General features: G+C 32.8%; 1 protein-coding gene across 2 annotated transcripts in view; it reads left to right on the top strand.

Moving 5' to 3' along the window:
* The window catches only part of LOC136990684 (transmembrane channel-like protein 7), a 31,137-nt gene that overhangs the window by 2,688 nt on the left and 13,415 nt on the right, over nt 1-15,034 (top strand). Inside the window, exons 2-9 of one of the 2 annotated variants that reach the window (XM_067289096.1) lie at nt 2,201-2,577; nt 3,237-3,331; nt 9,510-9,576; nt 9,647-9,728; nt 10,044-10,375; nt 10,450-10,595; nt 10,671-10,818; nt 12,457-12,624. In XM_067289096.1, the coding sequence (XP_067145197.1) occupies nt 2,201-2,577; nt 3,237-3,331; nt 9,510-9,576; nt 9,647-9,728; nt 10,044-10,375; nt 10,450-10,595; nt 10,671-10,818; nt 12,457-12,624 (1,415 nt within the window). Of the gene's footprint in view, nt 1-2,200; nt 2,578-3,236; nt 3,332-5,922; nt 7,214-9,509; nt 9,577-9,646; nt 9,729-10,043; nt 10,376-10,449; nt 10,596-10,670; nt 10,819-12,456; nt 12,625-15,034 lie in introns of those variants that run through there. The other variant, XM_067289095.1, reaches the window with a different exon arrangement.

The raw sequence follows: 15,034 nt of genomic DNA on the forward strand, positions 1-15,034 counted from the left end.
GGTCCCTCTTGATATTCAATAAATAACTTAAGAAAGTTCTGCAAATATTTTCTAGTAGGTAATCTTATAACAACAACTTTGTATGACATTAATATCACTAAAAAGTTCATGTAGATTGACTGTCTCCCTACCTCATTGTTTACAATGATGTACTTTTAGCAATACCTCTCCCTCCCTTTAACATGCTCAAAGTTCAGACAAAAGCCAACTTGTACATGCTTTGGGACATTTTCAGTGATCTTTCAACCCCTTTATACATCAGACTAAAGAGCTAAAAACAATACGAGAGACAGTTCTTTAAAGAGTTAGAGCCATCAATATGAAGATCTCATCCGTCATTGGAAAAAATTGTAAAAAGGGGGAAAAAAAGACCACAAAGGGGGAGGCGGCGGAGGGAGAGGGGGCAGGTGGGGAAGGAGGGAGTGGGAGGAGAGAGAAGGAAGGGAAAGGGACAGGAGGATGAAAGGAATAAGCAAACGCAAGCAAAGCGTAAGGGGCGCCAGAGGGGGGCAGAGGGGCAGTGGCCCCGCCCGAGACAGGCGAAATGATAAATAGGAGTGAAAGGCCGAAGGAGGAGGCTCCGAGGGATAAGTCCCGCGGGGAAAAACCCAAGAAGAGGAGGGGGGAAGGAAAAGAAGCGGCGGAAGCGGCTGAAAAGGGAGGAAGCGGGGGGAGGGGACCGACAGACAAGGCAGAGCCGGCGAGCAAGGAGAGCAGGCGTGCCCCCCGGGCCCAGGTGCGGGCGACGCCCGGGAGCAAAGGGGAAAAAGGAAGGAGGCGAACAAAGAAAGAAAGAAACAAGCGGCTGTGGGGATGGGAACAAAGCAAAGAGGACCGACAAGCGAAGAACAGGGGGAAGGGGCAGAAGGCGAGAGAAGGAAGGGGACAGGTACAGAACGGAAAGACGAGGGGGAGAAACAGGAAGAAAAAGGGAAAGGGAGCGGAAAACGAGGCAGGGGCTAGGCAGGAGAGGAAAAACAGACAGAAGCCGGGGCAGCAACACTGGAGGAGGAACAAAGGGAGGAGGACCCAAAAGAAGAGGAAAAGAGGGGAGAAAGGAAAAAAGCGGGAAAAAGAAGCGGAGAGATAACAGGAGGGGGAGGAAAGACAGGGAAAAGGGAGAAAGGGAAAAGACAGGCGCAAGGAGGGAGGAAGGCGGGGAGAGCGGGAGGGAGGAAAAAAGGGAACGTAGCAACGGAAGGAGGGTAAGAGCCACGGAAGAGGCGGAACAAGCGAAAGAGAGAGGGAGAAGAAGAAAGGAAGATGAAGAGGGAAAGTGGAGGGACGTGGCGGGGGGAGGTGGGGAAACGCGGGCGAAAGCGGAAAGGAAAAAAGGGAAGGCCGGGGAGGCGGCGGGGGGGGGTGAAAGAAAAGGGCGGAGAAGGGAGGAAGGGGGAAGAAGGGGAGGAAAACGCGCCAGGGGGGACGAGGGAGGGAGCAAGCAAAGGAGCAAAGGAAGGGCAGACGACCCGGGCGTAGCAAAGGGAAAGGAAAGGGGAAGGCCAGGAGGGATAATGTATGTGTGTATGTATCATAGAATGATATAGTGAGAAAGAAAGGAGAATAGCGGGGCAACGCGGGAGCGGGGCGAAGGAGGAAAAGGAGAGAGGCAGCGGGGATGGAAACAGGAAAGGGGAGGGGCCGAGGAAGCGGACACATGAGGGAGGAAGGGGGAGAAAACAAGAAGAAAGGCAAGAAGGAGAAAGTGGAAAGGGGAACAGGGAAATGCACAAAGCGGAAGAAGGAGAGGGAGAGAGGCAAAAACAGAGGAAACACAGAAGGGGGGCGGGGGCGACGAGCAGGAGGGAGACAACAGGAAGAGGCAGAGCGGCGAGGGAAAGAGAAAAGAAGGCAGGCGAGCGGAGCGAGGAGGAAGGGAGGGGGGGCCGTAGGGGAAGGGGCAGCGGACGCGGCGTTGAAGCCTAGCGAGGTAAAGCGGGAGGAGGAACCGGTCCAGAAATGGTGGTATGGTGTTTCGGGAGGTGCGGTGGAGGGGCAACGTCGTCTAGCAAGCTCAGGGGCCCCCCATCAGGGGCCTGGCCAAACTCACAGTGAACATGAAAAAATAACTGTCTTAATGCCCACAAGACAGAGAACAAAAACAAAAAAGCTATGAACTTATGATTAAATGAAATTAGCTTTTATTGAATATAATTTTCTAATTTAATTTAAAAAATGTGAAAATGTATTTTGATATTAGGATATGAAGGAGCAAGTAATCAGCAAAAAGAGTATGCTTCGTATGAAGAACTTTATCCGCAAGAAAGTGGACATCAGCCATCTGAAAATCAGGGCGAGAAGATCGATTGGTCTGCAGTCGTTAAAACACTTTTACCCAGTCGATCGAAAACGAGGAGTCTTCACAGGCATAATATATTAGATAATGTCGTTCCTCATTTTGTGACTCTGCCAAGAAAGTCGGAACAATCTCTGGACATTCATATTGCAAATAGATTGAGGAGGTATGTTCATGAAATATCCCACCAGAAAAAAAAGGATGATATCGTGCGATCTCATTCGTTTAATGACTACTTGTTGAACGACTCTTTTGAAAATCAGACTGCAAATGCTTATCAGGTAGGAATTATTAATAAAGCAAATATAAATAATGTAATACTAAATCTCATTTTTATAACTTGATAGTGTATAAATTACAAACAATACAACCAAAGCTCTGAATCAACACTCAGTTTAAACTATTGGATTATTTATTGATCACATTAAGGCTAATTTAATTAATTAATCAGCAAACTTTTGCCTAGAGATAAACAGTTGTGCTACCATCTGTATAAAGAAAATAGCCTTATCATTAGTATAGCTGAAAAATCATTCACTGATTTAAGTTTATTTTATAAATTATACAATTATATTTACTTTTTCTGCTTCTGTGTCCTTAATATTTCAAATTGTCCTCATAGACCTTGTTTACAAATAGGACTTATACTGGTGTAGTTTTGAATTAGCAAAGACAAGTTTTGACTAAGACTTCCTCCCTTTGCTAATTTGAAACTACACCAGTATAAGTCCTATTTATAAACAAGGTTTATGTGGATAATATAAAAACAAAATATACAATTATATGTTACTGTATCTGATTCACCCGTATTATCGTGAATCATATGTTTCAATAAATAACCGTGATTTATAGATTTATCAAGATTTAGAATCAAAGTATCTCAATATTGTGAAAATGAAGATTCACATTATATTATTCTTAATACTTTTAAATTATTTAGTCTTATGCACAAGCTGATTTTTTAAATGAAAGTGGAAATGAATGTTGCGATCCAAGAATATTACCAATACCAATGGCCAGGAAACGTTTGTACAAGTAAGTTTAATAATTTTAATTTATAAAAATTATGTTTATAAGATAACATGTTGTGTATGTGCAATATCCAAACTATATTTTAAACATAATGGAATTTTTCTAGATTTCTTATTATATTTTTACTTCATAATAATTACATTCAATAATTGTATAAAAGAAGAACTATTCTAGCTCAGTGAATCATATAAAAACCAGTTTAATAAATTTTAATTGAATTAGTAAAGAGAAATTAATTGTAGCAGTAATATAATTTTTATCTGGAAAGGTTCTGTTATATAAGTTTTATCTAGAAAGGTTCTGTTATATAAGTTTTATCTGGAAACGTAATTATAATTATTACGTTTAGCAAGAGGCAGCACCAAATGCTTACTTTTAGTTCCAAATTACTCAGCATCTCATTATTAATAATAGTAGTAGTATAGCCCAATATAATGCGGCAGTCATTTGCTTTTCTACCTTTAGGTCAATTTTTTTTTTTACAGAACCTACTAAATTAATTATTAAAATATTAATTTAATTATAATTATTACGTTTAGCAAGAGGCGGCACCAAATGCTTACTTCTAGTTCCAAATTACTCAGCATCTCATTATTAATAATAGTAGTAGTATAGCCCAATATAATGCGGCAGTCATTTGCTTTTCTACCTTAAAGTATTATAAGGATTTTCTGTAGATGCTAAAAGGGTTATAAGAGTCAAGACTTTTTATTTGGGTTTGACGATGGGGCGGTGAAGTTTCAAAAAACATTTAACCAAATAAAAAGTTTTGACTTATAATCATTGTAGGGTTATTCTGAGAAATAAGTACAGTAGTTAAGCAAACGTCATAGAGTGTGCTTAAACAAACTTTATATAGGCTACCTATATAAAGTTTGTTTAAGCACACTCTATGACATTTGCTTAACTACTTATTTCTCAGAATAACCCTACAATGTAACACAGTGATAAGTATTTGTGTGTCTAAACATACCTAAACAGAAAAAGTATGGTAACACATGATATTTCATGCTTTAATATTTAGAACTGGTTTAATTAATTGTAAAATTGTATCTATAATGCATTTATAATGACGCAATAAATTATTGTACACTAGACTTTTGCTAATCCAGGTATTTCTTGCACAGAAGGGTGCCAATTAGCAAGAGTGCTGGCTTACCAAGAGTGTATAAACCTAAATGATGTGACCTGTTGACCTTCAGTATTGATTCTGTTTGGAACTATGCTGTTTTTGTTATTGTGAAATTATGTACGGTATGATACAGTAATTGTAAAATAAATTCTTTATTAAATTTAATGTTATATTGAGAGAGGAGAGGAGAAAGGGATTTTTCTTGTAGAAGGAGCAAATGTTCATAATGGTTCCTAATCCTGTATATTAATGCAATTTTTACTAGTAAAAAAATCTTTATTACATGTTTTTTGACGTGTTGGCAGACTTTGTGTAAGTGGAAGGCTAGCTTCAAACAAATTATAAATTGTTTTAAGCATTGACTTTTTCTGTTCCATTATCATCAATAAAATTTGCCATATATGAAATAATGCTTCTTATATTAACTTTTTATTGTATATAATAAAAAAGTTTATATAACATTTTGTTTTTTCAGTTAGTGTAGGAAGAAAATTGAAAGTTTCGTGAATATTGAATTAATTTTTGCAATGAAATTAAAACAACAATAAACTATAACTGTAAGAAAAACAACAAAATTCTGACTATAAACTTACTAAGAATAATACTTTTGATATTATGAAGTTAACGCAACTGTTTAAGTTGTAATTCTAAATTATATAGATGTTACGCATAGAAGTAAAAACCATTCTCTTGGTATTAGGATATGAAACAGACAATATTGATTTGCATTGTGTACAAAATTCCATAAAATAATTCCATATTATGTTCTAAAAAATTTTTAAAAATTGTATGTTTGTTCTGTTCCATATTTTTCTGTTTTTAGATGAAGAAAATGATTGTTTTACCATTGAAAGTTCTCATAAATATATTTTTGTTTTTAAAATCAATATTGTGTGTTTTTGTCTTAACATAAAACAATTTGTACAACTGGTTATAATTCAAATAAACACATTAATGCCAAAATCCAGCAGTAAAAAACACTTTGATAGGCAAACAAATGTTTTCATCTCTGTTAAATGGTCATCCTCAACTTTGTAAACTTAGTAAATTCAAATGGAGATTTCAATTAGAACATAATTTGAGTTCTAATTGTGGTCTCAATTCGAATTTACAATTTTCAGCAAAAGTATTGTTTTCCAGAACTTAGGTATTAATGCTAACTCAATATCATCTTCAGCATGAACTAACACCTCGTAATATATCAAAAGCAGTATTTATGATAACTTCCATTTCATTTACCAATTATTTTTCATGTAACATTAAAATAATAAACAGAAAATATACATATATACTCATATATATTTAATTTTTAAACTTTTATTTAAAATACTTTTTATCAAAAGAGATTTCTGTGAAAAAAAACAATTAATCAGCACTTGATTCATCTATTACAATTAATTACCAGGTTCTATTATCAGCAAATCGATTTATCTTTCGTATTATCCTTAAATAAACAAAGATTAAGTAAGCAACCAATCTACTTGTGTGATATTATCTATTACATGTTGAGATTAGTTATTTTAGAATATTCTGTTAGTTGAAGTTTCATTTTAAAGAATGGATCGTAGAAGTGGAAATACAGGTTATTCTAATTATGGATATTTGGAGGAGCCGCAGAATGATCCTTCTGGAAATTTTTCATTTGGGATACAACATGATTCGCAATTTAATTATGGAAGACATGGTCATGATAAATTTGTTCCTAAGCAGCCTGCCCCGATAATGAATGATTTTAGAAGATTTGTGCCTCATGAATCAGATTCTACTTCTGGACTCCCAGATGTGAACTGTTCATATGAAATGAATCATCCTGACAGTTACAAGAGATTCCATGCATCTAATTTCTATGAAGATGAAGGTAAGCATCGTAAATATAAGAAAGCTGTACCTAAATATGTTCAAGAACTATGGAGTGAAAATGACAATCCTTTACCACTTACTACACTGAAGACAGATTATAAATATGACAGTAGAGTAAATGACACGAAAACTCGACAAAATGGGAAAGGTAGTGGGCACAAAGATGAAAATCAATCATTTCCTCTTAATGTGTATAGCCGTTACGATGCCGAAAGAAAATTTAATAATAAAAAGATCAGTAGTGATGATAGCTATAGAATTAATCGGGATTTGAGAGGCAAACAATGCGAGAATAGAGGTAGACTGGCAGTTATTAGCAGTTATGATATAGAAGAAGATCCCTGCAACCGGAATTTATCTTATAAGGATAGTTATAGCATTCAAAATGAAAATAGACTGCACGATGAAATGCGATCTCAAATGCTTCATAATAACAACAAACGACATTCTCAAAACACAGATATGTATGCATACGATATTGAAGATATATCAAGTATTCCGGAACCTTCAACCGAATTTCCAATCTTAGATATTAGACAGGCTTCATTTTCTCAAAGTCACACAAAACAAAACTGGATCGATAGTTTTCGGGACAGAAAATATAATAGATCAAAAAATATAAATGATATTGACAATTCATCTGAATCTATTGAAAGAACGAATAACTTATTGGAGAGTTATACAAATAAACCATTTCAAACAATGAGAGATGCAAGAAGGATTGCAGAACAACTAGGAATGGAATTCGACGACGACGACGAAGATTCACAAGACGAATTAGACGATACAGATGAATCCGAAATGAATAGATTTCAAGATAGAATAAGAAAATGTTGGGCTAGATATTGTTGGAGTACCAAAAAGCATTCGCATGCCATTGAAAATATAGAAAGGTTTGATTCTGAAATTTTTATCTGTTAAACTTATGATAGCTTTATATAGAAAACTTGTCAGTAATGTCATTTCCAATAGATATATACATCAGTTTCATTGATAAAGTTTGTAAACATAGTTATCCAGTTCTAAAGTTTCGCAAATTTAGTATAATTTTTTTAAGGCAATTTTATTAATATAAAATGAATAACAAGTTCATTATACATAATATCAAGATTTATATAGATAATAAAGCTTACATAGGAGAAAATGCTACTACTAAAATATTTATATGATATTATAATTATCAGCATCATTTTTTTGTATTTTTATTTTTTCTTGTTATATAATTCTTTAATTAAATTTTTCTTGTTTATATTTAAAATATGAGAAAAAGTATTTATACAAAATATAATAAGAAAACAAAAAATGAAGGTCACTGATGTAGATGTAATATATAATAAATATTTACTAATAAAACGAAAGTAATGAAATGGAATTTTAAAATCAGAAATATCTTTTTAGGATGATATTGTTATAGTTACCGACATGTGAAACTATGTTGCATAATATGATTAAATAAACTAATTTTATTAACCACTATCTTCAAATTTCATTAAATTCTATAAGTCTTGTGTTCAAATACATGATATATATGAGATTTCTGTTAAAAAAGTTTTAATTTTGATATTATTATTTTCCGTGGTGTACTTACAGGAGGTGATGTGGGTGTTGGTTCTTTGGGGCTTTATGAATAAAATTTAAACTAAAAAAATTTACAAATAAATAAATAAATGATACATTATAGTACACTTAATTTTTCTTCATTCCGATTATACTTTTTACATGATTCTCCCAGATCGTTCCTGGAACAAAATCTTGCTTAGGCCACTTATTATTATTATTATTATTTATTAATAAAATAAAATGTAATAACAATACAGTCCTACTGAAGAATTTAAAACATTTAATTCAGTGCTTAAACATCTTTGAACTTGGAAGAATTTTGTATTCAGAAGAAAGTTTCCAAATGTAAATTTTGGAATAAACGAAATTATATTCATAGAATGAGAAAAATTCATAATTACGAATTAAATGGTTAAGTTGCAGAGTAAAAATAAAAGCAGTTGCCAAGAATAAAATTTAAAATCTCGTACTTCAGTGTACTTTATTCATGGTTATAGATCGTAAAAATTATTAAACGCTGTTACAATCATTGCAGAAATGGCATCCAGAGACAGGATGAGGCCATTAATGCATTGGCTTACAGCTCTGAGGAACCCGAGATAGAATTCAAGGAGAGAAACTTTCTAGACTTTTTGGGTTCATCCCAGATGTGTCTGATCTCATCTCTCACACCCAGCCATTGTGGGCCTGGAAGAATCCATGACGGTGTTTAAAAAGGCCCTCTTAGTACCCGCAGGGTGGAAAGAGAGGGGGAAAAATCCAGAGACAGATTGAAGTCTCTCTACAGAACTTACTTGAATTCAATTCTACAGTCCAAATTTTATTATTGAAATGCTTTTACTATTCTTGAAAAGAATTTGAATCAGACTTTTTAATGGAAATGGCATCGGTACCGGAATTGTTACAAATTTTATAATCATCCCATCACTAATTTTGTATAATTTACAATAATACATACAGTAAACTAAGAACTACAATGGGCTCCTAAGTTTGCTTCAGGTGCAGGGAAAAATTTTCATCTCCCTTGCTCCTACAATGACCCTGCTTATAACATTGAATTTAATAAGGAATAAATTTTACAATTATTATATCAGTGTACATAATTTCACAATAACAAAAACAGTATAGCTCCAAATAGAATGAGTACTGAAGGGCACTTAGGTGTAAAACTGTGTTGATGACAACATAAGAGTAAACTGATTGGATACATTCTTTGAGCCAACACTACCTTATTTTTAGAAGCTTTTTTTTTTTTTGCAGTTTTTGTAAGTTAATAAAACAGTGTGTTTATCAACAAAAACACTCTTCTTGTTTCTTAAAACAATGGAGCGTCGGCTCGATGAACTTAGGAATGTATCCAATTAAGTTTTTTCTTACTGAAGGTCATCAAGCTCGAAAGAACTGGCAAGGCTCAAAAGCACTTGGTTTTATGTATTTAATAAATTAATTCCAATAAAGTCTGTTTATTAAGTTTTTGAAGGTTTCTGAATAAGGAAGCTTAGCAGTTAATCAAAATTCAATATAATTGTTTTAGGTAAAAATTCAATTGATTTTAGAGCTAATTTATCTCTAAAATAGTTAATTACTTATTAAATAATATATAAAATGTTAATAAATAAATTTTTTTAGGAGACATTTTGGGGATCCGGCAAAGAGTTATTCGTCGAAAAGAAAATTAGATCAAAGCCAGCAAAAAGTACGTTAATGTAGTTCTCATAAATTTAACTCAATTTTAAAATTTATTTATTTCTTTTTTATATATCTAGATGAAACAAAATTGCCAAGAATTTTGGAATATCTTAAGATCTCCTTTTCTGTTATGGAATAATGATTTGAAACATATTGAAGGTATAAATTTATATAAAAATATATTTATTCATACGGTATCTAATTTAATAACTTTATATACATACTATAAATCCGCAAACCTGATTTTTTAATTCTTGCCAAACGATCCGCTGTATTATCAGGCTGTAATTTAATAATTAGTTATAAAGTAATTTGACTAGAGGTGGGTAGTTAGACCCACCTGTAGTCAAATTATTTTATAACTTATTATTAAATTTGTTTTATTATAGCTTGGTAATATAGCAGATCATTTGGCTTTACTAATTTTAATTAATAAAGTTTTGTTATTAAATTTTAAGCATTTTATTTTTACAGGTCATTACGGCACTGGGATTGTTTCGTTTTTCTTTTTCCTACGTTGGTTGATTTATCTGAATCTTCTTATGACCCTTCTTATAATGGCCGTGATTATTTTACCCGAGATCTTATTCACGGTCAAAGAGATGAATCCAACAAACGAAATAATTATTTTGCCATTTTTAGAAAAAAATAACTTATGCATGTTGGAAAACTTGACTTGTTCTTCGTATTATGAATACGTAAGTTCATTTGATTCGGTTCGTCAATGCTCGAGTAATTACTCCGAAACTATTCAAGGATATAATTCGACGTTATTAGACGCTTTCCAGCATGTGCTACAGGGAACAGTAAGTCTAAACATCATTTTAAATACTGTTTTTATACTATTTTAAGTAGTTTATTTGTTATATTTTTATTAAAGGGTTTTATGGAACTGACACCAATGTTTATCGGTTGGTATAAACCGACTCTCTTGAGGAAATTTAAACCGTACTATGAATTATCGGAAGCTTATATTTTCGTTACGATTTGTTATTTTCTTCTGTGCCTTATCATGATGGTTTCTTAGTAGGTGTTATTATATTTTTTGATAATTGATAAGGTACTTTAATTCATATATAAATTTTTTTAAAAATTTTCTAGTACAAGAGAAAGTGTAAGAGAAAATGTCCTCAAAACAGAGAATCAATTGCAGAAATACTGTAATATAATCTTCACCAGTTGGGATTTTAGCATTGAAGATAAAAAATTAGCAGGAATGAAACATAATTATTTATTTCTAAAAATTAAGGTAATTATCAATTCAATAATTAATTTACAGGTAAATTTAATATTAGATGTTACATTAATTACTATTTTTATTTAATTAAGTAAATTAATATCAAATGCGAGGAAAAATATATAAATTTTATAAATTTTCTAATCATATTTTTTAAGACACTCCAGTCTTCATTTTATATACAGAATGATAGGGATACATTCTGAGAAATACATCATTACACAAACATCATACATCAAACATATTTAGATAAACCTATATGGTATATTTGGTTCCTTCATATTAAACACGGACTGTAGTGACAACATCGATGATAATGAGGAAGAGTAGGGTGCCACCGTACAGGTGGAGGGGCATATCTCTGAATGAGCAAATGAGTTGTTTGGCATCGAGTGTACTGTGTCTGTAAATCCTTACATGTACAATAAATCACATACTTGCATTGAATGTCTGAGTTTACGTTTCATTTGAAGGAACCAAATAGTATCTAAGTATGTGAGTCATTCCATTTCAGGCAGGAGTTTTTATTTTTATTTTACCGATGGAATAAACAAGAATCATATTTTATGACCGAACATTAAAAATAATTTATTGTTGATATTTTACTTAATTTTTTTATTTTAATTGGCAAACAGAAATTGAGTTTAAAAATTATTTATTAGATATATTTTTAATGTATATAAAGTTTGCCAACATTATGTAGGCCTTGTACATAAGTGAGAAAGCTGTTACTAACATTTTGATCTACACCTAAGACCAAAAATGTTGATTTATGCCTTGTTATTAGAAGATTAATTCATTTGTTTAACTTATTTTTTTTATTAATATTGCAAAATTGAAACAAAAAATTATTTTGCCAGTTATGCTATCTGGACCTCTGTCCTGGTAGTGTAGCTGGCAATGCATGCGTATGGTAAGCATAAGTTTTGAGTTTGAATCCCACTCTGAATTAATCTTCTATTACAAAATATTTTAAAATTAATTAATTTAATTCTAAAATTATTAAGTTTAGGTTAATATCCTTTGAAGATGATTTGCTGTTTAAGAAAATTATTTCAGGAAATATTTATAATAATTTTTAACAGTCTAACATTGCATTCTGTAGTTAACATGAAGAATGCAATGCTGAATGTAGTGAACACTTACTTGCAGATTATCAAAATTAAATAGAAATAATTATTATCTAATAAATATATCATATAAAAATTATAATGATAAAGAATTTACATTATTTATTATACTTCTTCTTCTTCTTCTTCTTCTTCATCTTCATCTGGTATTATGGGGCCTTGGAGGCCCTTAGCCACAGTCGCAATCCTTCTCCATCTCATTCAGTCCAAAGCCTGCCTCTGCCAATCTTTGATTCTATCTATCCACTTTTTTCTAGGACGGCCTCTTAGCCTCTTCCCTTTTCCCTCAAAGTGGAACCTTGTGAAGCTCATAGTGGAGACCTTGTTGCCATTATAGGAAGCCTTGTGACATGGTCTAGCCACTCATCTTTTGGCCTTAATCACCTATTCATTATACACTGTAATAATATTTTGAATAAAGCATTCTCAATTATTATTTGTACTGGATTTTATAAAACTAAATATTACAAAATCTATAGCTAAGTATTTAAAAAAATAATTTTTAAATGTTATGTTCCAGGTACATTTAGCAGAAAATCGAAGACTTAAAGAAATAAGCAATTGGTCGACATGCAAAAAGATATCGGTTACCATTCTGCGAATTGCAGTTAATGTTGTCGTTATTGCAATATTATGTGGAGCTAGTTATCTCATTTATAAAGCTATCATGTTATCATTAAAAGATGATGTAAGTAACTTTATATGTACAGTACATAATGCTTATTTTATAGTTCTATAAGGTTTTTAACAAAATAACTTATTATTGGTGTATTAAATCTTTTTTTTTTTAAACAATCATATTTTTAAATAATTAAAACATACGCTTACATGGGTGTCCAAAATTAAAGCAAGAAAAGAAAAACTTTTGTAAAACCAACACTATAAAACATGAGTAGCTGAAACCTTATGTTATATGTAAATCAGCCAAGTGTTAACCTGTAAGGCACTTTACTGATTTACAAATCTTAAGACAGGATAGCAGCCATGCTACAAAATGTAATGTGCTATGTATTAATATATAGCAAAATTGTTTCTGATAGTCATCTGCTAGGGCTACTAAACAAGTGTTCCTGATACATTGGTAGTTTATGAATCATCCAAATGCCTCAGAGAATACATTTGTATGATTTTTGATGGAGTGTTCATACTTGTCAACCTTTAGTATTGGGAATAGCTAGAGCATTGGTAGAAAAACGCTGATTTTTGAATAAAAACACTGACAACATAAAACGTAAAAAATTCTTTATTAATTATTACGCCTTTGTGTCCTTTTTATCTTAATTTAAATTTAATTTGTATACTAGTACTTTTTATATATTAACAGGACTTATTATACTGAAAATATGGATGCAGATATTTAGTCTTACAGATCAAAAATAATCGTTTTTTATTTAGTTCAGGTGAACTAAATAAAAAACATTATTTTTGATCTGTAAGACTAAATATCTGCATCCATATTTTCCAGTATAATAAGTCCTGTTAATATATAAAAAATACTAGTATACAAATTAAATTTAAATTAATTCTTTATTAACATTGATATTGCACAAGGCTTGAATTAAGTACCTTTAATAAACAAAATTTAATTTATCTCTGCATATGATATTTTATAAAGCTATTGCCATAAACACTGTCAAGAGTATGGCAAAGAAGCATTTATCATGCAACAATATCAAGACTCCCAACAGATTTATGATGTGTTCCATCTTGATCTGTTGGGAGTCTTGATATCGTTGCATGATGAATGCTTCTTGCTATATGCATTTCTGTTATGGTTTGCTTTGTTAGTGTTAAAGTATACTCATGACAGTTGCTATCAGTTAGTTTATTGACTTTGCAATTATTAAGGACAATGATTTTTCTGGTTGTGATTTATTTCCTATCTCTGTCTTACTTTTTCTTATCACACAGAATATTTTTCATTTGCCATACTGCAATGCATGGGGGCCCTGCAATGCTGTGTGGCAAAACTATTATCAGCCTATTTTACTATTTTATAAAGATTACAAACTTTTGTAAAATCTCACAAATCTCAAAGAACCATCTGGTTTCTTTTCTTGAGAAAGTCCATATCATATGGTTTGTATATTATTAAGTGATGAATCAGATGTTTCTTCTTTTTGGGCAGAGAAACTGTAGCACTGCTCAATAATTGGTCTAACTGTAAAAGTAAACTCATTTCCTTCTGCTGACAAGTCAGTCAAAATTTATTTAACTGCCAAGTAAGGGCACTAACATTGCCAGACTTGAAGATGCAATTTATCATATCTGCCATTAAAATGATCATATTTGAGCTAAAATTCTTAAACCTATACCAATGTATAATTACTATAATATAAAAATATCAATCTTGGTTCTTTCCCAATTGAATGAATCTGAGAATGTCATTCTGGTTCATTTCAGTCATTTGTAATACACTGCTGGCCATCCAAAATGCAACACCCTGAAGGTAGCATCCAAATCAAGTAACATTTGCACCATGTGCGGAGATGAGATATGCAAATGATTAGCATTTCAGCGTAGATGCACATCATGGGTGCCTGTTGTGCCACCTGCAAGCGCTATATAAAGGGAGAATAGAAGGCCATTTTGAAATACTGGAATTGTTCTTTCGTGCGTTTTTTTGGCGTAAGCAGCTTCAGTATGCCACGCAGAAGAAAATGAGCGTCTTTCGAGCACATTTATGAGTTTGACTGAAGAAGAATAGTTGCCTATAGGGATTGCGGATTATCCTTCAGAGAAATTGGTGATTGTGTTGGACGTAACCAAGCAACTGTGATGAGGATCTGTAACCGCTGGATGCAGGAGGGAATGACAGCACCCACGAGACCGATTGCACCCACCTCATTGCACCACTGCACATGATGTCAGGCATATCGTGCGCATGGCAGTGATGGATCGCTGTGCCACATCACGAACCATATCACAACAAATTCAGTCTGTTGTGCAACAATCAGTATCCACGCATACCATTCAATGTCGTTTGCAACAGACTGGAATGTCTGCAAGGCATCCATTGCTGCGAGTACCGTTGAGTCAAAACCACAGGTGTTTGCACCGGCAATGGTGCGATGAATGACGGACATGGACAACTGAAT

Source organism: Centruroides vittatus, unplaced genomic scaffold (genome assembly GCF_030686945.1).
Source record: "Centruroides vittatus isolate TY-2023 unplaced genomic scaffold, ASM3068694v2 contig_1322, whole genome shotgun sequence".
Lineage (NCBI taxonomy): Eukaryota > Metazoa > Arthropoda > Arachnida > Scorpiones > Buthidae > Centruroides > Centruroides vittatus.